Source organism: Canis lupus, chromosome 10 (assembly GCF_011100685.1).
Source record: "Canis lupus familiaris isolate Mischka breed German Shepherd chromosome 10, alternate assembly UU_Cfam_GSD_1.0, whole genome shotgun sequence".
In the NCBI taxonomy this organism is placed as follows: domain Eukaryota; kingdom Metazoa; phylum Chordata; class Mammalia; order Carnivora; family Canidae; genus Canis; species Canis lupus.
In genome coordinates, this window is record NC_049231.1 from 45,365,570 (window position 1) to 45,388,152 (window position 22,583).

The following is a 22,583-nucleotide window of genomic DNA, read 5'->3' on the forward strand; positions in this document are numbered from 1 at the left end:
GGTAGGGAAGAAGTGGAAGAGAGAATGTCTGATGGTTTCTGTTTATGAAGTGCTTGCACTTCAGGCGAATGAAGGTTGGCACCCAAGACAATCCAGAAACTCCAAGTGAAGCTGGAGGGTGTTTCCAGGATCCCTTTCCCTAACCCTTGCCCCAAATCCACCTTCACCTCCAAGTCATGGCTATGACTCCAGCTGTGATGCTGCCCCTCATTGATTGGCCCAATAGACTTGGGTTTTTGCCTGCTTTCTGGACCTCAGCTTCTTTTATTGACTTTGTTTTAATCTAGTTTTTTTTTAAAGATTTTATTTATTTATTCATGAGACACCCAGAGAGAGATTGGCAGAGACACAGGCAGAGGGAGAAGCAGGCTCCATGCAGGGAGCCTGATGTGGGACTTGATCCCAGGTCTCTAGGATCACACCCTGGGCTGGAGGCGGCGCTAAACCACTAAACCCGGGCTGCCCTAATCTACTTTTCCAGCTTTTAGTAATCCTACTTCCTCAGATGAAAATGTATTCACCCCACTGTAGCCCCTGAAAACCGCCACCCACCCATGCTCACCTGGGCACAGGCAAGCCCGGCCAGCATCTCATTCTCACTCCCTGGCAAGAGGAGAAGCAGACAGTTGATTGGTCCCAACTGCAATTTAATCTAACTTTTGCTTTACGGTGAGACTTCATTAGAAGGCCTTGAACCCGGGGCGCACTTGGGTGGCTCAGTGGTTGAACATCTACCTTTGACTCAGGGTGTGATCCTGGGTCCTGGGATCGAGTCCTGCATGGGCTCACCATGGGGAGCTTGGTTCTCCCTCTGCCTATGTTTCTGCCTCTCTGTGTGTCTCGAATGAATGAATGAATGAATGGAATTAAAAAAAAAGAAAAGAAAAGAAAAGAAAAGAAAAGGAGGCCTTCAACCTGGGGACCTGGGTGGCTCAGTCAGTTAAGCATCTGCCTTTGGCCCAGATCCCATTGAGCCCCACGATCGGCTCCCTGCTCAAAAGAGAGCCTGCTTCTCCCTCTTCCTCTGCCTATCACTCCCCCTGCTTGTCCACCCTGTCAAATAAATAAAACCTTAAAAAAAGGCCTTGAATCCTTACAAATAAAAGGGGAGTAATCCCTTTAAATTCATGACAGGATTGAATGCTTTCCGAAGAGTCAGTAAAATAACGTTGCATTTGAGATTAGAACCAGATGGAAAAATAACCAGCAGGTAAGAGGTGTGATGTTGAAAGAATAATAATGATAGTACTACGTTTTAAGGGGCGCCTGGGTAGCTCAGTCCTGTATGTCTCTGCCTTCAGCAGCTCAGGATCCCAGGGTCCTGGGATTGAGCCCACATCAGGCTCCCTGCTTAAGAGGGGAGAGCCTGCTTCTCCCTCTCCCTCTGCTGCTCCCCCCTTTGGGCTGTGCATTCTCTCTCTTTCTCTCTGTCAAATAAATAAATAAAACCTTAAAAAAATAGAGAACTACATTTTAAGCAGGAGGTCCTCTACCTCTGTTTTTCTCCCCAAGTATTTAGGGATCATGAATCCCAACTCTGAAACAGATTAAAGGTGCAAAGATATAAATAAAGTTCAGGGTCTACTCACACTTTTGGATCCTCCTGAATCAGGGGTGATTTTATGTGAGAGCAAGAGAGAGCATACTTGTTCTGGCTGATCTTAATAAGTGCACTCCGAGGGCAAAATTCCTGTAATGATACCAAAAGGGTTCACGTGACTTAAATCAGAATGTCCACAAGTTACGTGGAAGTTTAATTTAGCTTGATCTGTTATAATAGCTGCTAGCCATTATCCTATTCAGGGTGACACTTACAAGAGCAGTCAAATGGCAGAGCCTGGTTTGGTAATTACATGCAGAATAAAAGTCATCAGTGACTCCTCCCGGTCATTTCTCCACATCCTGGATCAGGTGCCAAGGCCATTCAGTAAAGTTGCACTCGCTTGCCCAAGCACGTGCACGCACACACCCACACATCCCTCCACAGAAGCACCTTCCTATCTACCTTCAGGTCAGCCTTGCCCACCTCATTCCTAGACTCAGAAACTAGAACCACCACCCCTTGCCGAATGTGCCACTTCAGCCCCATACATCTCTACAGAACTATCTCCAGTGTCTCATCCTTCACCATGACACTGTTGTTCTAGTCTCCAAGGCCTCGCTGCCTTATGGGTAAATTCCAAGGTCCCCCCTGGGCTTTGAGGCTCATTCTCAGGGACCCTAGGACAACTGCTTTATCTCTTCACACCCTGGGGCATGCCGAGGGACATCTCTCTAAATGTCCCTTGATGTGCTTTCTCCTCCCTTGCCTAGGACATATCCCCAGAGTGGTGCCTCATGTCAGAAAAGCTTCTGATTCACTGCCTCTCTCTCTTCCTTGCCTGCTGCTACTCAAGCTTCTAGACTGCTGCCTTCTAGACCGCTTTCTTTACTGTCATTCAGAAAGCTCCAGGAAAGTCTATTTTATCTTTAAAAAAATTGTTTTTCTGGGTTGATGAGAAGGTGTCCCTTTCTCCTTCTTGTTCTGTCAGATTGGAAACTGCTTTTGGGACCACTGGCTGTAATGGTCTTCACTCTTTTTGCCCTTAATTCTAAAATTCATTTACCACGACCTCTCTTCTGATGGATATATTTCATGCTATAGCCAAGAACTCACTGGATATTTTAATTATGTATAGTAGGCAGTTGGGCACAGAGATTCAGAGTACAGGCCATGGAGCCAGACTGCCTGGGTTCATATGTCCATTGTCCTGCTTACCCTATGTGTGACTTAACCTTTGCTTCCATTTCTTTATCTTAAAATGGGAATAAAGTACCTGCTCACAGTGTTTTGAGCATTCAATTGTTCATTACCTATAAAGTACCCGATTGGTACCTGTGGCACATAGTAAGTGCTTAATAAAGTTAGCCACTGGTATTTTGCTTCTTACTTTTGTCTTGCTAGTCTATTTTCCAGACATATCAAATGGTCCACCAAGACTTATTTCTATTAAAAATGTCATTCATTTAAGTAATTTAAAAAGCAATTTTGAGAATCTTCTCTTCATCAGGGGCTGTGCTGTGGCTACAAAGATGAAGAGGTCACAGTCCCTGCCTTTAAGGAACTGGGAGGTTAGCGAGGAAACTGGTGTGGGGAGGGGAAAGCACAGTGTGCAGGGGAACCCCAGGGCCTCAGGAGGAAGTTATAGTTGAGCAGTATCTTTCCAGTGACAGAAGGTTCTGTGGAAAGGAGATGGGAGGGTGGTCCAGGAAGAGGGAAAGACTAGGGCCTTGGAGAAGCCCATTGCATTCAGGAGGCAGTGAGCCTTCCATGGGGCTGTGGGGCCCTGCTGGGGTCAGGCTGGGCTTTTCCTCAAGCTTGATGAGAAGGATGAGTGTGTGGGGAGTGGTGGGGTACATCAGGCAGACACATGACATCGTCAGTTCTATAAACTGATATGGAGGCTTTCTAAAGCATTTAGGGAAATTCACAAGGAACACAGGGAGGGGAACAGAAGGCCAGAGCGGGTTGAGTAGCAGCAGGCAAGGAAGAGAGAGAGAAAGGTACTAGAAGAACCTGGGGAGGACAGTAGAGAACGAGAGTGAGCCTCCCTAGTTGTAGTGTAGCAAGGTATTGCCCAGAAAGAGGGTGGGAGGGTGGCAAGGAGGGTGCCCAGAAGTAGCAAGGTATTGCCCAGAAGGAGGGTGGCAAGGAGGGTGGTTAAAGAAGCCACTTTCTGCCTAGTGAGAAAGCCCTTTCCTCCATGAAAGTCTACTTACTCTCCGGTTGTTACACTTCAAAACTGTGTAGAATTTATCTTCAGCCATATCCTGATTTGGAAGTGCTATGACAATGGCAGGGACATAGAAATCAAATCCGTTGGGTATCACAATTTTGGCAAAGACATAATCTCCAACCTGTAGATAAGAACATATGTCCTAGCAAATATTTTGCTTATAGATCTTATAGGCAATGTTAATATATGCTTGATTTAAAATGCCCCAAGATAATTAGCAAGTACCAATGTTACCATTCAAATATATATTTTATCTCAGCTAAGAAAGAGTCAACCATTTCAAATTTCTCCAGGCTCACCCGGCCACAGCTGGAATTTTGTGAGCACCAGTTTTAGCAGGACTTCTTCACCTGACAAGGATCCCAGAGTGGGGTGGGGACAGCTAGCAAAATGGCAAGGGGTCTGGAAACCATATCCCACAAAGACTGGTTGAAGGAATCTATTTCATATAAAGACCAGGGAGAGATATGAACAGCATCCTCATGTATCTGAAGGGCTGTCACCCAGACAATGGAATGGAGCAGGTTTGCTCCATGTTGTTACAAAGCACACACCTGGAATCCACAGGCAAAAGTTACAAAGAGACAGCCTCTAGCAGAAAGAAAATATTATGAAGGGGCATACAGAGGCTGGTGGACACTTGTGAAATGGATAGGACCAACTGTCAGGGGGCAAGTACACTGATGGATGCTCTGGGTCTGGCCACAGGAAGTGGCAACAGACAACCAATGTGGAATCCTGAGTGCTCATTGGGTACTTTTCCTCCTGGCTCTTGCTGTCAAGAAACAGCAGTGGTGGAGCTCTGGGGGGCCTTCTGTCTCCTCTCTAGCCTGGGTGCTGGGATGAAGATGCAGCGCTGCTTTTATGACTTTATATGCAGATGAGAACACATTAGCCTGGCTCACCTGTGGAAAGCATGTTCAGGTGTAACCATGTTATGGTATCAAGGTATGGCAATGTCTATGATGTCAAGGGAAGCTCTACTTCTGCCCTCATTATTTAAATTGCTTTTAATATATTCTTTTACAGTTAAAGTTTCAAGGGTGCTAGCAGTTACAGCAGCTCTCTTCCCCAATCATCTACTGTCTGTAAAATGACAAGGACCACAGGTCCTAATGCAAGCAAGTCTATGCAGTCATGAGGTTACTTAACAGGGTATTAAGAGATCAAGGTGAAGCAAAATAGTTGCCAGGCAAGGGGCCATAACAGGGGTCACTGCTTTTTCCTGCCCAAACATAAGCTCCCTGAAGGAGCCTAACCAGATGTTCAGCAAAGGCCTGACAGTGGCCTCGCCATTCTGTTATCCATAACTGTGGGGATGGTGGGAAGGGCACCCAGAAAAGATCACTGTAGCAGGTACCTGGAGCAGTGGGCAGGGCATGGCACCCCCCACAGGCGTGATGAACGAGGTCGGCACAACCTTGGTGTCTCCATACCTGAAACCCACCAGTGCATGGGTGGGGCTCACACACTTCTTCACAACCCCTGAAAGGAATCAAATTTAAAATAAAAAATAAAGACAAATAATGCCCATTCCCTTAGGCTTGCACCATCCTGTTGGTTGCCTGTTTAAATCAGTATGCCCCTTTGATCTCTCCATGAGATCTGTACGATGCATACTGGGTTGACCAACTCAGTGGTGAAGTGCACAGCTCTGGTCTGGAGCACCTGCTGAGCTGAGAAGCCTAAAGAAGATGCAGTAGCTTGTTTGTCCAGCATCACCAGCAGCAATCCTAAAAACATCATTCCTAGAAACAAATATCCTCTCCCTGGGTGCTTCTCACCATCTGATTTCCTTATTTACTTATTTTACCCATATTTCCTTCTATACTCCTTACATATAGAAAATAAGTGTTGTTAAAATTGTGAAAGTAAAAGGAAATAGGAACTCCATCATCAACTTTTCATCTAATATTAGATAAATGAAATGCTAAGTAGGCTGAACGCATCCCACGGCTTCCCTAAAAGGCACTACCAAAAAATGAACAATGGAAAAAGACGCAAGAAGTTTCCTTGTCTCTTAGTTGTATTCAAAGGGATGATTAGGAAAAAAAAAATACCTCTTTTAAGGTTCACATGTTTTGTCACTTACCCTAGTTGAGATTTATTTTCCTATAATAAAGGGATTATAAATATTAAGGGAAGTTTTGATAGGGATACTTCTCCAAGCAGCAGTAAAGCTGCAGTCAGACTCCTGCTCCAAGAGAGAAATGTGCATGTCTCCACCAGGGCCTGGCAATGCTGCCTCAGCTCGCACACTTGCCTTGGCAAAGTCCCATGGTCTTTTATGTGGCAAAGAAATGGCTGGTGTTTTTCATCTTGAGTTCATGTCTCTTGTTTTAAATGACCAAAGAAATGACAGCCTTTTACTTTTTTTTTTAACATGCACAAATACACACACGTGAAAACCAGTTCCATTGGTGTGTGTTTTCTCATTGGATCAAAATGTTCAATTTGAATTTTGAAATATTCTTTATACATTATTCACATGTTTGCTGCCATAAACTGAATTTATCCTTTTAGTTAGAAAAACAAATACTACTTTTTAGAAAGAATTCCTACTAGGAAAGCAATGAAGACCCACTCCTAATTGAGGAGAATGCTCACAAACCTCACCCTGGCAAGCCCCACACCCCCTCCTGGGGTTCACAGCAAAGGGTCTGGGCTGGCACAATGGCCACACTGACCAGTGTGATCTTCCTCAAATTCCTAGCCTTTTAGATTCAGGAGAGTCTAGTCATAAACCTGCTATGTGCGGTTTCAGTTGTTTGCCTAAATGGAGTCGCTGTGATAGAGACTGGAGGCCACAAAGTCTAACCATTTATTATGTGACTTTCACAGAAAAAGTCTGCCAATCCCTGCTCTACCTGATTAGATCTAGACTTTTTGGTATGTTGCAACAACCTTTTTAGCTCCTTCCATTGTTTTCTTCTCTGCAGAAGGGGGACCTTGTTTACCTGCAGAAGTTAGTGCAGTGTCTCCCAACGTAATGTTAGAACCAGCCTCACCCTGTGGACAGCCTGGCTGGCTGTGCTCTGGGAGCTGTAGGACTAAGAGCTGGCCTGTTGAGTTATGGCTCAGCCTCTGCATTTGCTCCTTCTCCAACTAATTAAGGAGTTGCTATCATTTCTAAGTCCTGATTCAATATCGGTATCTAATTTTGTTCGTGTGCTGCAGCTTCTCTTTGTCCTCACCCCAGAGAGGTGAGACCATGTCTCCTCACTCTGAAATGTCTCCGGGAACCATTTCAGGGGTCTGGGGTTCCTCCTAGTGGACGCTTGGTGATTGCAGACACCTTCCTTGGTACAGGTTGGGCTCCCTACCTCGGCCGGAGGGCTCTCCTGTACTCAGGCTGGAGAAGAGGGAATGTGCCCCTGTGGAGACCCTCAGCAAAAATGTGGCCCATTCTCAGTGGTCAGAAGACTGCAGAAATACTCCAAGTCAGTAGGTCAGTTCATTCAGTGAGAGATGTGGGAACAGTTCTTAATCTTTACTCCAAACAGGAATTTCTCAGGCTGGAGACTGGATCTTTTACTTCTGACTGTAAGAGCTTTCTGATATGCACAGCCCAACTTCAATTCCATCTCCCAAAAAAGGCTTTAGCTTTGCTTCACCAAAAGCAGTATCTCTCTACCTGCCCCATTCCACTGAAAGTCATTCTTGTGCATCTACTACTCATATTTTCTCCTTCCTTCAGCCTCAGAGGTTTCCTTTCTTCCCCTGGGCTAATGTTTGCCTCTTTGAATTGCTGTTAGGGTTTTTAAACTGCTGACAAAGTTTTTTAATTGCAAGCAGCAACTGTGACCCCCAAGAGAGGACAGGAGTTGTTTCTATCTTTTAAGAAAAGTGCTCACATGAGAGAAAAAACTCTTTATGCAATTCACATTTCCAATTTAGAAAATATTGTACATTACCATATTTAATCTACACAACAATCTTATGGAGGTTCTAATTGTTTTAATCTCATTTGGAAAGATAAAGAAACTGAGGCTCAGAGAACTGCAGGGATTCTAGTCACATGGCTAGTAGAGGAAAAAGGCAGACTTCAAATAAATAAAAATTTGGGATTTTCTGACCCTAACACATTACACCCCAGAAGGTATTCAGCGCCGTCTCCCCGCCTCTGCCAACTGCCTTTTTCTTCCATAGTAACTTGTTTCTCTGGCATAGTGCAGAAATTTTGCAACTCAGACTTTTCATCATCTTGAATTTCCTGAGGTAAATGCTTCTTTTCACTGAAGAACAGGAAGGAGGACCTGATTTTTGCAAATGACTTAAAATAAGGTTCTGAAATTTACCTTCCTCCCTGCCTTTCAGCATCCTGATGAGCCAGACTATTGGCTTGTCACTTCCATTCTGAACAATGCTATCATTCCTTAACTAGATAGATATTTCACACAGACCCTGGAAGAGAGTCAGCCATACAGAAATCCCTGCCCTGATTGCCAAGGACGGCAGCAACAACCAGGCTGGCTCTGCTCCAGTGTGGGCCTGGCCTGAAGCAACAGACACTCTGATCCAGTTATTCCAAAGCCAACCTACCACTGAGGTACATTTCAAAGCCAGATATCTTTCATTAGAAATGTTTAGCAGTGTTCGAACAACAGTTATCAGAAAAAGGAGTTATCGATGATTATCATGCTATACTCCACAAATCTCTATTGACCTTTTTTGCAAGGGAGAAAATAATAACACACAGTGATCAGGTGAGCTCAAGGAGTGCCACTAATGAGGCCAATGAACATCATGTGCCTCTGGATGGGATGCCCTGAGAGGGACACAACAACATGCCATCACTTAGGTAGCAAACTGTCCAGGAATGCACACTCTGATTCTAAGGTAAACTGAAGAACATTCTATAGAGTAATTGATCTTATTCTTAAATAACATCAGTATTATGAAAAATGACAGGAAAGTCTAGAGAATGACTCTAGACTAAAGAAGACAAGGGGATATGTTAACTCAATGTTTACATAATTCCAGACTAGGCTTATTCTAGAGACAAAAAATATAAAGCCATTATTGAGACAATTAACAAAATTGAAATATACAGAAAAAAAGTAGCATAATGTTAAATTTCCTGAATCTTATAACTTTACTATGATTATGTTAATAGCCTTGTTTTTTAAAAGACTATAATACTCTTTTAAAAAAGATTTTATTTATTTATTCATGAGAGGCACAGAGAGAAGGGCAGAGGGAGAAGCAAGCTCCCTGCGGGGAGCCTGATGTAGAACTTGATCCCAGGACCTCAGGATCATGAGCTAAGGCAGACGCTCAACCACTGAGCCACCCAGGTGCCCCAATACCCTAGTTCTTGAGAAACATAGACTGACACATTAAGGAGTAAAGAGGCATGATGATGTTACCTGATCTTAAATAGTTCAGAAAAAATAATATGTATGTGTGGAGATGAGTAGAGAGAAAGAGAATAAAATAAAATAAAATAATAAATGTGGTAAAATCAATATGACAAAAGTTAAAAATTGGCAAATCTGTATAAAGAGTATATAAAAGCTCTATTATTCTTTTTAAAAAATTTTTATTTATTTATTCATGATAGACACAGAGAGAGCGAGAGAGAGCGAGAGAGAGAGAGAGAGAGAGAGAGAGAGAGGCAGAGACACAGGCAGAGGGAGAAGCAGGCTCCATGCAGGGATCCCGACGTGGGACTCAATCCCGGGACTCCAGGATCGTGTCCCGGGCCAAAGGCAGGCGCCAAACTGCTGAGCCACCCAGGGATCCCCAAGTTCTCTATTATTCTTAAAACTTTTATGTAAGTTTGAAATTATTTTTTATAAAAAAATAACTCTATGGGTTGGGTTGAAATTCCCAATGAAAGATTTACTGACTTTAGAGGGGAGAAGGAACAAAAATCAAGCACCATCTAGGAACACAGGCATGATCATTTGATTTGTCTGAGTCAGTATTGACTAACCAGTCCCTAATCCAACTTACTGATTATATGACTAAATTCAAATGTGTATTTCCTCCACACAGACTTATCTGAGCTTAATCACAGCCACAAATTAACAATTCTCGAATAGCCAGATCCCATGCAACTGTTAGGGGTGTGCACTCTGACTCTAATTGCATATTTAGATTATCTTTTTATTCATGAGAGATACACAGAGAGAGGCAGAGACATAGGCAGAGGGAGAAGCAGGTTCCCTGTGGGGAGCCTGATGTGGGACTCAATCCCAGGACCCCTGGGAACACGCCCTGAGCCAAATGCAGACACTCAACCACTGAGCCACCCAGGTGTCCCTCTAATTGCATATTTAAAGAAAAAAAAAGAACAGGGCAATAATCATTGCTGCCGTGATCTCAGGAATTGCACGTGACCATGTGGTGTTACCTGCTTCCTCTACTTCCTCAGACTGTTAGTAGCAGGTCTTTAGCATTTCTTATCACACAAGAATGGTAAGGAGGAAAAGTTTGAGCTGTTCTACTTTTCTGCAGGACCCTGGCCTGCAAACTAATCCCAAACCCTAATGCAGCCATTTGGAAGCCAGTCCTTTCCTGTACTTCTGTTCAATTGCCAAAATAGCTTCCCACCTCTCTCCAGGGTTCAGAAAATCAAGCAGGGGTAGCCCCCCATAATCACCACCCAGCAAATCTGAGTCCTAGAGAAAGGGAAGGTTTGGGGACCCTGCTCTTGCAAAAATGTGTTTTGTGCCTTGGCCTATGAGCTCATCTCAAATGCTCTGATCCGTATTTAATTACTCTCATCCAGCCAGCTCCAATGCATATCTAGTGAATTTCAAAGAAAATGTCCTAGTTGTCAGTTCTCTACATATGCCTGCTGGAAACCAAAACTCCTGCGAAGTATTTTTTCACACTTAAAAAGAAGATTTAATGAAATTTAATCAATAAAGAATGCTTCTTTTAACTGATGATTGACAGTGCCTATGCAAGACCGGCTATGTTTCTGCCTTTTCATTTTTCTGCTCCATGGATCTTCCTCAGGGCTCTCCCTAAGCTCTCTTTTCCCCACAGACCTGTCCCATGATATCAATGACACTTATGTGCTGATGTCTCAAAAATCTCTATCTCCAGACAGATTTCCTCTTGAGACTCTAGATCGTTAACTTTAACTGCTTTTCTGACAACTTCAGCAATTGGAAGCAATTCAAAAGGAAACCTGTCTGAAGACAGATTTTTGAGATATCAACACATAAGTAGTGCACCTACAATTCATCATGTCACAGACACATCATTATCTTCCCGTGCATACCAACATGTCCTGTTGGTACCACTATCTATCATATGGCCCAAACCAGGGACCGGAGGGACATTCCAACCCACTCCTTATCCACTCTTCCCACAATGAGAGAGAGTTTCTGTGAGCTTCAAGTGTGATGATGTTCTTCCCTGCTTTCCATGTGGCTCCCCAGTGAAGTCCAAACTTCTTAGAACATGAACTTTTATGAATGGCCCTGTACTTCCCTCTCTGAAGACCTTTATTATTTTCTCCCCTTTCTTTGCTTTCTGGGTTCTAGTCGTAATCTGTTTTATTTCTCTAGATATAAAATGTTTTTTTTTTCCATCTCTAGCTACATATCACTTTTACTGTCCACAAGGCTCTCACTTGAACTTCACCTGGCTGATTCCTTCAGGATCACATGTCCCAGAAACTCTTGGGAAAAGCTCTCAGGTCTAGCCACACTGGACCTTTCCACCAACATGCCATATGCACCCCAGCCTCAGGACTCTGTCTCTGTACTATTGTTCCCTCTACTTAGGACTCTTCCCCCAGGGGTGTCTGGGTGGCTCAGTAGGTTAAGCATCTGACCCTTGACTTCAGCTCAGGTCATGATCTCAGGGTCCTAGGGTAGAGCCTCACATCCGGAGGATTGTTCAGCATGGAGTCTGTTTGAGGATTCTCTCTCTCCCTCTCCCTGTGCCCCACCCCTGCTCGTGCTCCCTCACTCTCAAATAAATAAATCTTAAAAAAAAAAAAAAAGACTCTTTTCCCCCAGATAATCTTATTCACACATTGCCTTCCTTCCCCAGAAGTTCTTCATTGACCACCATATTTAAAATTGCACCCTTCGGGACGCCTGGGTGGCTCAGGATGTGATCCCAGAGTTCTGGGATCATGTCTTGCATCGGGCGCCCCACAGAGAGCCTGCTTCTCCCTCTGCCTATGTGTCTGCCTCTCTTTCTGTCTCTCCCATGAATAAATAAATAAAATCTTTAAGTAAAAAATAAATAAATAAATAAAATAAAATTGCAGCCTTTACCTTGACATTCTCAATTCCCTTTGTAGCTTGATTTTTCTTTATAGCATTGTATCTGACACACTATATATTTGTTTGCTTGCTTGTCTGTCTCCCTTACTAGAATATAAGCTCTGTGAAGACAAGAATTTTCATTTGTTTGCTCACTACACCAAACCAGCACTTTAGGCATACTACATACATAGAACTAGATGTATAGTACAATTTTTTAATTAAACAAATAAAAGATTAAAATATATACATTTTCTGACTCTTTTTTCCCCCACAAATATAGGTAGAAACCCCATCATCATTTCATTTTAGAAATGGAATATTATCTTAGTACAGCCCATGAAATGTCAGTGTTCTGGGGAAAACACAGTTTGATAACTTTGGGTCCCTGATAATCATATTATTTAACAAAGAAATATTACAAAAGAAAATATTACCTGGAAAATAAAAGCCATTTTCATCACATCTTGCAATAACTTTCTGACCTTTGAGAGGATCCAATTTTTTTGATTTCGTTTTCTTTGTTGGATTTCCTTGAACTTTTTGTTGCTAAAAAAATATAAAACATTAATTAATAATTGATTTAAAGAGATCAACACAGACCATCACAGATACAAGGTAGCTTGGGATTATCTATTGAGAACTGCACTATCAAAATATACAGAAGTATAACCACTCTGGAATACTTTCTATGTTATTGGGAATAGGCTTTTAAAACATATATATAAAACCTGAGTGGCTCTGTCAATTAAGCATCTGACTTCGGGTCAGGTCATGATCTTAGGGTCCTGAGATTGAGCCCTGTGTTGAGCCTCATGTGGGTCTCCCCATTCAGCAGGGAGTCTGCCTGTCCCTCTGCTCCTACTCCCTGTGCATGCTCTCTATCAAATAAATAAATATTTTTTAAAAACCATGGATTTATGAACTGATATATGGGAACCAATGCCCATAAAAAGTGAGACATATTTGCAATCTAAACTTACTCAAATTTTGGGATCCCTGGGTGGCGCAGTGGTTTAGCGCCTGCCTTTGGCCCAGGGCGCGATCCTGGAGACCCGGGATTGAATCCCATATCGGGCTCCTGGTGCATGGAGCCTGCTTCTCTCTCTGCCTATGTCTCTGCCTCTCTCTCTCTCTCTATCATAAATAAATAAAAATTAAAAAAATAAATAAATAAACTTACTCAAATTTTGTTAAAACACAAAAAAGTGAACCTTTTCCAAAGAATTTAAATAGGATCCAGGGTCTTTATACATAATATTCAATATATCCAGCAAACAATCCAAAATACAACATACTTTTAAAAAGCAAGCAAATATGACCAATTCTAAAGTTAAAAGGTGATTAGTAGGGACATCTGGGTTGCTCAGTGTTTGAGCATATGCCTTTGGCTCAGGTCATAATCCTGGAGTCCTGGGATCAAGTCCCACATCAGGCTCCCTGTAGGGAGCCTGCTTCTCTCTCCATCTATGTCTCTGCCTCTCTCTCTGTGTCTCTCATGAATAAATAAAATCTTAAAAAAGAAAAAAAGAGTTTGAAAAAATTTTTTAAAAAGTGATCAGTAGATCATAACACTGAGATCAGATAAAGACTTTAAATCAGCAATTATAACCATGGTCATGTGGTTGAATACTCTTGAGATGAGTGGTAAGGTAGTTGTTTTCAGCAGAGAAATATAAACTATAAAAAAAATGAAAGTCTTAGAAGTAAGAAACGCAATGTCTGGAAGGGCTCAATAGCAGAACTGATATGACAGAAGAAAAAAGCCTGAAAACAAATCAACAGAAATGATCCACTCTGAAAAATACAGAGGAAAAAGATGTTTAAAAATGAGCAAGGTTCTTCCTGTTCAAATAATCTGTCCAAAGCCCAGCTCAGTTATAATCTCTCCAGAAGATTTTACCCACAGGCAATTTCAGTAAAAGCAAATGAAAGGACCACTCTCTAATTTCCAAACAGTACCGTATGAGTCAAGGCTTGAAGTGAATGTCATGCTGTGTTCACTACATGAAGAAATCGGTAGCATTATTTTGATTTGTAGAGTCTAACTCTAAAATCCTATTTTCTTTTTTTTATAATAATAAATTTATTTTTTATTGGTGTTCAATTTGCCAACATACAGAATAACACCCAGTGCTCATCCCATCAAGTGCCCCCCTCAGTGCCCATCACCCATCCACCCCCATCCCCTGCCCTCCTCCCCTTCCATCACCCCCAGCTCGTTTCCCAGAGTCTTTATGTTCTGTCTCCCTTTCTGATATTTCCTACCCATTTCTTCTCCCTTCCCTTCTATTCCTTTTCACTATTATTTATATTCCCCAAATGAATGAGAACATATAATGTTTGTCCTTCTCCGATTGACTCATTTCACTCAGCATAATACCCTCCAGTTCCATCCATGTTGAAGCAAATGGTGGGTATGTATACAATGGAATATTACTCAGCCATTAGAAATGACAAATACCCACTTTTTTTTTTTTTACTATTTTCTTTTTTAAAATTTTTAAAAAATATTTATTTATTTATTTATTTATTTATTTATTTATTTATTTATGAATGATACATAGAGAGAGAGAGAGAGGCAGAGACACAGGAGGAGGGAGAAGCAGGCTCCATGCCGGAAGCCCGATGCAGGACCCCATCCCGGGACTCCAGGACCACGCCTTGGGCCAAAGGCAGGCACTAAACCGCTGAGCCACCCAGAGATCCCCTAAAATCCTATTTTCTATGCTTGTTAAACTCATCATTAATAGAAAGACCCAATTCCTGCCACCCTCCACTCCCCCTAAAACTCCAAAGCCTCCATTACATCATCTAGAACAGTCAATATTTTTAATTCCCAATAAATGTGAGGACCATTGCTGGAGGATTGGAGAGATGCACTCCAGGAAACACAGAGGAGAAGGAAAGGCCAGTTATTATCCCAATACCAAACCAGACAAAGATACAAGAAAAGGAAAGTATAGACCTATATCCCTCATGAATATAGATGCAAAAATCTATTTGCAAGTAACTCCAGCGACATACAAGAAGGATTGTACACAACAACCAAGTATCCCAAGAATGCAAAGCTGATTTAACATCCACAAATCAAAGTGATACACTACATTACTAGAATAAAGGACAAAAGCTGTATTATTTTAATGTATGGAGAAAGAGCATTTGACAAAATCCAACACCTTTTCATGAAAAGACTTTCAATAAGGTGGGAATAGGAGGGAACTTCCTCACCTTGGTGAAAAGCATCTATGAAAAGCCGACAGTAAACATGATCCTTAATGGTGAAAGAATGAATGATTTCCCCTTAAGACCAGAAAGGAGGCAAAGAACTCAGCCACTCCTATACATTGTATTTGAGGTTCCAGCCAGTGCAATCAGGCAAGAAAAAAATAAAGGCATCCAGATTGGAAAGAATAAATAAACTGTCTTTATCTAGGAATGATATGATCTTCTATGTAGAAAACTCTAAGGAATCCACCCAACAACTACTAGAATTAATTAACAAGTTCAGTAGGATGTCATGATATGAGACAAATATGCAAAAAAAAATCAATTGTATTTCTATGTACCAGCTATGAACAATCTGAAAATAAAATAATTCCATTTATAACAGCATCAAAAAGAGTAGAATACTTAGGATTAAATTTAAGTGAAAGACCTATACACTGAAAACTATGAAACATTGCTAAGAGACTGTCTTTTTTTCAGTGGATAGTCTTTCCTGCTTTGTCAAATATTAGTTGACCATAAAGTTGAGGGGTCCACTTCTGGATTCTCTATTCTGTTCCATTGATCTGTGTCTGTTTTTGTGCCAATACCACACTGTCTTGAGAACCACAGCTTTGTAGTACAACCTGAAATCTGGCATCATGATGCCCCCAGCTCTAGTTTTCTTTTTTAATATTCCCCTGGCTATTCAGGGTCTTTTCTGATTCCACACAAATATTAAGATGATTTGTTCCAACTCTCTGAAGAAAGTCCATGGTGTTTTGATAGGGATTGCATTAAATGTGTAAATTGCCCTGGGTAACATTGACATTTTCACAATATTAATTCTTCCAATCCATCCCAGCAATTGCACTGCTGGGGATATACCCCAAAGACACAGATGCAGTGAAATGCCAGAACACCTGCACCCCAATGTTTATAGCAGCAATGTCCACAATAGTCAAACTGCGGAAGGAGCCTTGGTGTCCATCAAAAGATGAATGGATAAAGAATATTTGGTCTATGTATACAATGGAATATTACTCAGCCATTAGAAATGACAAATAACCCACCATTTGCTTCAATGTGGATGGAACTGGAGGGTATTAGGCTGAGTGAAATAAGTCAATCGGAGAAGGACAAACATTATATGGTCTCATTCATTTGGGGAATATAAAAATTAGTGAAAGGGAATAAAGGGAAAGGAGAGAAAATGAGTAAAAATATCAGTGACGGTGACAAAACATGAGACACACCTAACTCTGGGAAACGAACAAGGGGTGGTAGAAAGGGAGGTGGGCGGGGGGTGGGGGTGACTGGGTGATGGGCACTGATGGGGGCACTTGGCGGGATGCACTCAGTGTTATGCTATATGTTGGCAAATTGAACTGCAATAAAAAAAAAAACATTACTAAGAGAAACTAAAGGTCTAATGAGTGACATATCATCTTAATGGATTGGAAGCCTTGATATTGTTAATAGTCGTTTTTCCCAAACAGACCTATAGATCGAATATAATTCATATCAAGATCTCAGTAAGTTTTTTGTAGAAATTGAGATACTAAAATTATAAGTGCCAAAAAGGGGGCACCTGGGTGGCTCTGTTGATTAAGTGTCTGCCTTTGGCCCAGGTCATGATCCCAGGGTCCTGGGATCAAGCCACACATTGGGCTCCTTGCTCAGTGGGGAGCCTGCTTCTCCCTCTCTCTCTGCCTGACTTTCCCTCCACTTATGCATGGTCTCTGTCAAATAAATAAAATCTTTTTAAAAATAAATAAAAGTGCCAAAACAATGTGGAAAAAGAACATATATTTATAGGATTTATATTTCTTGATTTCAAAACTTGTTATCAAGAAAGTGCAGTACTGACATGAGGATAGTCTTATCGTCACTGGAATAGTAGTCAGAGTCCAGAAACAAATGTCTACATTTATGGTCAATTGATTTTCAATACTTCTGGGAAATTTTTTGTAATTTCTTTTAAAATTAAACATGAACTTACTATATGCCCCAGAAATACCATTATTAGATATCTAGTCAAGAAAAATGAAAACTTATACCACACAGAGACTTGTATGTATTCATATCAGTATTATTCACAATAATGAAAAAGTAGAAATAATCCAAATGTCCATTAACTGGGGAAAAAGGATAAACAAAATGTCATATATCCATACAATGAAATATTATTCAACCACTTATATGAAGAATGCACAGAAAAGGCAAATTTATAGAAATAGAAATTAATTGTTATCTGGAATTGGGAGTGCAGAGATGATTGTAAATGGGCAGGAGGGATCTTTCTGGGATGATGGAAATATTCTGAAACTGGATTTGGTGGGTGTTGACAGCTTTGTCAGTTTTACTGAAATTTACCTACCTGAAGTAGGTAAATTTTACAATATGAAACTCAAATTTCCATATATCTGTGTTTTTTTAAAAAAGGTAAAAATAGACAATCATTTATTTCTGGTTTGTTTTATGAGCTGTTCAGGGTGTTTTGCATACAGTGGGCTGAATGAATGAATGAGCACACAACCTTCTGAACTTATTCTTAAAAGATAAACCAAAAAGGTCTATTTTCTTCAGATCACTACATTGTGAAATGGGGGATTTTTCCTTAGATTTGTTTCATTAAAAAGAAATTTCCTGACCATTAACTTACTAATACTTGGTTTTCTCAATGAAATGAGTCCTCCATCCTAATCAGAGTGCCCCCATGACATCATTCTCTAGCTTCTTCTTTTCACAGATCATCAAATGTCCCTCTCCTCCACAATATAAAGTGCTTCTACATGCTTTTTGATGTCACTTTTTTGCAATGGTATAGCTATATTTCAAATAAAGCCTTCAATGCATATTTTATGCATCCATATACTGGTCTTCAGTTAAGGAAGACTCTAATTTATGAAAACAATTGACTATAAACATTTAAATAACTTCAGAAACTCTGAACACAATTTGCTCTTGGGTCACTATTCATGTTCAGTACAATTTGGGCTCTGGAAATAAGTAGGCTCATTTTCCTGGTGCCCTGATGTTACCGGATTTTGTTGCAGCCATCTAACATTTGGATCTGTTTAGAGATGCTTTTTAGGTTCATCAAAAGAAGTGGGAGTATGGTTTATCTGGGCAGATGAAAACATAGAGCCAGGGCCTCAGAAGTAATGAAATAATGAACCAAAGGAGTTAAGGGCTCTTGAAGGAACTGTGGGATATTAACAAGACTTCACACCTGTGCAGGTTGTGGCCTATGCAGCCATGGATACAAATGTAAGCTGAATACCACTCTTCTATTTATGATGCTCCATTTTCACCTGATTTCGCTGGAGTTCCTCCATCCTTATGGAATGTCTATTTTTACCGATGCAGTTATTATGTCAAAGAGAATGCCCCAACATCACTGGGGCATATAGTGAATATTACCTATTTGTTTCTGGGCTTTTACTCAGATGAGAAACCTAAGTAATCCTTCCCACGGGAGCTTCAGAATGACCTACTGCAGTCGGAGATGGCCTTAAAGGGCAGAAGCTGGACCAAGAGACAGGAGAAATAGGACCAACTGCTGGCTAGTTGGCTGTGTGACTTTGCAATCTTTTAACATTTTGGGGGCTTTAATTTCTGCATAAGTAAAGAGATGGTACAAACTAAATGACTTCTAATATCTCCTAATTCATATTTCTGTCCAGAAGAATCTAGGCCTTACTAGACCTTTTTCTGCACTACTGGAGAAACTGTGAGACCATGTATATACAAAGACTAGGACACTAGCATGATATCTTTTTTTGCAGTTTTTTTAACCTAAGGGCAATGCAATAACCAGAACCGTGAACATGAGTAGCACGATATTCCATCATAATACTCCAAAGAGATGCCCATACTAGTTTCCTATAATCATTTCCTCAGTGGAAATCTCCAGGTAAAATATTCTCATTACTGATAGAAGTTAGAATCTTGGGAATCTGAAACATGCCAAGTTAAATCAGCTGTTGTTTAAAAACATCACCTCTACATACAGTTTAACTTATAAACCCACCTTGCTTCATATCACACTGTCCACATCACAGACCAAGCAACCATGGAGGTCACCAGACAGCCTCTCCACCTCCAGATGGATAACATCCTGATTTCCAAAAAGATGTCCACGTTGATCCCAGAAAGGCAACTTCCCCCCTTCAGATTTCATCAACATAAGAGATAAGCCACTTACTAGAATCTATGCCTAGATATATTTAAAAGTTCTAAATGAGTAAAATCACATCATGTAACTAGCCCCCTTTATCTCTAGATTCCAAATATTGATTTTGGAGTATTGATAAAAATGCTTTCTATATTTTCATAGGTACAAACCTGTGAAGTCAATGGCCTGAAATCATCAGAGAGCTTTTTTTTTTCTCTCTATAGTTGTCACTCACTTCCCAATTCAACTAATATAGAATCATCATTTACTCTGTGAAGACCTTCCCTGGATGGGCAACAAAATTAACAGTAGCAACACAGAGTGCTATCATGTTCATTTTTCACACCTTGAAAACTGCCATCTGAGAAAATGCCTGGCTGAAAAATATCAACTACTTCAAATTACTCATATACCTATGGGTTCACCTGAAAGGACCATTATAGAACTAAAGAGCTTTGTACACGCAACACATTTACTCTGCTTTTGAGTCCAACTGTTACTACTATTGGCAATAATTCATTTCTGGTTGTTTCTACAACATGTAGCTTTATGGAAGGAACTATTCACTGTACCCTCAATGATTCATTCATATCCTTACAAAACCAATTCAGCTACACCACAGGTTAAGTAGAATAGCCATGGGAAAGCAAACTTATACGGCCAACTTTAGTACAATGGTTCATTCCATAGAAACATGACACTGGTTTGCCAAGATGGAAAGACAGCAATAAGGGCAGCTAGACACACCATCATCTCTTCAGCCACAATGTTGAAAGCACCTTTCCAGAAAGATGATGTGCCACAATTTTTGAATCTTGCCAAAGATTTTAGAGATACTGTACAGCCGTGTCTTTTCCTGGCATGCTTTATCTATGCACATATAAAATACAACATGTTATTGAGTTTTTTGGGTTTTTATTCCTTTTTTAAAAAATTAGTTCCAGAGACAGAATTTAGTGATTCATCAGTTGCATATAACATCCAGTGCTCATTACATCAAGTGCCCTCTTTAATGCCTAGTTACCTAATTCCCCCTCCCACTTCCCCTCCAGCAACCCTCAGTTTATTTCCTAGACTTCACCATTTCTTATGGTTTGCCTCCCTCTCAATTTTCCTCTTATTTTTCTTTCCCTTCTCCTATGTTCATCTGTTTTGTTTCTTAAATTCCACATATGACTGAAATCACATGATATTTGTCCTTCTTGACTGACTTATTTCACAAAGAAATCTACGGAAGACAAGTCAGAAGGGGGTAGAGAGTGAAAACAAAAATGCTACCAACAAATAAGGCAACATATATCTAGGCTTAGGTGCATGAGAACAGTTGCATGCTAGTCTCAGTGTGGAGGTCAGATGGGCAATGATGCTGGCCACTGGATAATTTGATTTTGCCTTGTTTCCAAAATTTAGAGAATCCAATTCATTTCTTTGTCAGATTCAATTACCAGGCGGTGTAGAGCAGGATCAAAAATGGAGCCACCCTCCTTTATTATTTAATTTCGAGGTCATGCTCTCAGGTTTGCATTAGTGGGACATTGAAGTTACTAAATGTTTGATGCTTTAAAATTTTCCACTTGACAATGTGCTTCCACATTAGGTATAGAGAGCATTTCTACAACTTAACTAGAACTAGTCTTTGGTTCCAAATCTTGTTTTGAAACCACTACTAGATTTTTTTTGCCCCAAATCAAGGAACTGCTGACACCCAGCAGCTCCAGCATGCTTCTCTCTCCATGTTTTCTCTTTAAGACCAATTAAAGTCTGTGACTGCTGTAATCAAGATAATACTCATAGTATCATCAAAGGTTTTGACCTTTCCTCTCTCTAGGATACCTAAATATAAGACCAGAACATTTGCAAACCATCTCTGTAAATAATTCAACTCCCTTTAAAATCGTAGTGAAAAGGACAAGGCCAGCCTGGGCATTTGCTGACCTTCACTATCTCTGTTCTCATTCAGATTTAGAGGAGTTTCCTTGACCCTGAGATTATCTAGGATCTGCATCCCTTTTAAAAACAGGTTCTGGAAAGAGAATGAGGAGGCCTTATAGGAAAATGTGTATCACGAGTGGCCAACTCCTGCCCAGCCCCTCTTGGTCATGGAGTGATCACCCAAGTAAATGAGTCTGAGAGCTTCATGTGCTTCCCTTCCCAGGGCATTTGCATTTTAACAGGAGGCAAACCATCATGCCAAAGGAGTGAAGCTCTGCCTTGGCCCTGCCCTTCTGATAAGGAAGTTAAGTCTTCTTGTAAGACCTCTCAGGAGCACAGCAGGTCAGCACTGGGGCCCACAGGGACACTAAGGATACTGCATATGAGTCCACAGCTTAAGGGGAACGCTGTGGCCAGGCAGACATGCAGAGAGGATTATCACCCCCTTGAAGGAGTCTTGGACACCTAGCCTTGCTTTAAAATCCAAACAGGGGTGGTAGAAGGGGAGGAGGGCGGGGGGTGGGAGTGATTGGGTGACGGGCACTGGGGGTTATTCTGTATGTTGGTAAATTGAACACCAATAAAAAATAAATTAAAAAAAAATAAAATCTTTAAAAAAATAAAAATAAAATTTAATATAAAAAATAAATAAATAAAAAAAATAAAATCCAAACAGGGGGTTGGGGCATGCTTTCCTGGAGTTGTTTTCCTCTGTCTTCCTTGGGGAATAGTATAACTTTGGAAAACACAACACAAGAAACACACATCTCCAGAAATTAGATGCAATTTTCACTTTCTTCTCCTGAGGCCTGCTTCCTGAGCAGATCACAGATTGCCTGGCTTTAGCACTCCCTCTAGTTTGTGGTTCTTTGCTGTGTGTGGCTCCTCAGAAAGCACAGGAAACCAATCACAGGATGGAACTCTGAACCACAAAACCATCCTCTGCTCCCTAATACCACGCAGTGCTGGGCTATGGAGCTAACCACTCTGAAAGTAAAATCTCCAACAAACCTTGATCAATTGCAACTCAAAGGGCTTTTGTGGGGAAAAAAAAAAAAAAAGATTGCTTTTCTTCTTCTTCTACTCCTCCTTCTCCTCCCTCTCCCCCTACTTCTTCTTTCTTTGGTAGTGGCAAGGAACCTAATATATATGCGTTAGACGCTGCATAAAATTATTTCCCTAGTGAAGAGCAAACCTATAACATCATCTCAAGGAATATTTCTTCATTGCTCTTTCTGGGAAAAATCAAAGACA

General features: G+C 41.0%; 1 protein-coding gene across 8 annotated transcripts in view; it reads right to left on the bottom strand.

Annotated features, from left to right (window-relative positions):
* VWA3B (von Willebrand factor A domain containing 3B) overlaps positions 1-22,583 on the bottom strand; it is a 229,576-nt gene that overhangs the window by 36,365 nt on the left and 170,628 nt on the right. For all 8 annotated transcript variants that reach the window (XR_005365788.1, XR_005365787.1, XR_005365789.1 and 5 more), the window contains exons 23-26: positions 12,448-12,559; positions 5,137-5,261; positions 3,760-3,897; positions 1,590-1,690 (exon numbers count right to left, since the gene is read on the bottom strand). Coding sequence is in view for 5 of the 8 variants with exons in the window: in XM_038551081.1 (XP_038407009.1) it covers positions 1,590-1,690; positions 3,760-3,897; positions 5,137-5,261; positions 12,448-12,559 (476 nt within the window). In the remaining 3 variants the exon portion in view is untranslated. The remainder of the gene's footprint in view (positions 1-1,589; positions 1,691-3,759; positions 3,898-5,136; positions 5,262-12,447; positions 12,560-22,583) is intronic.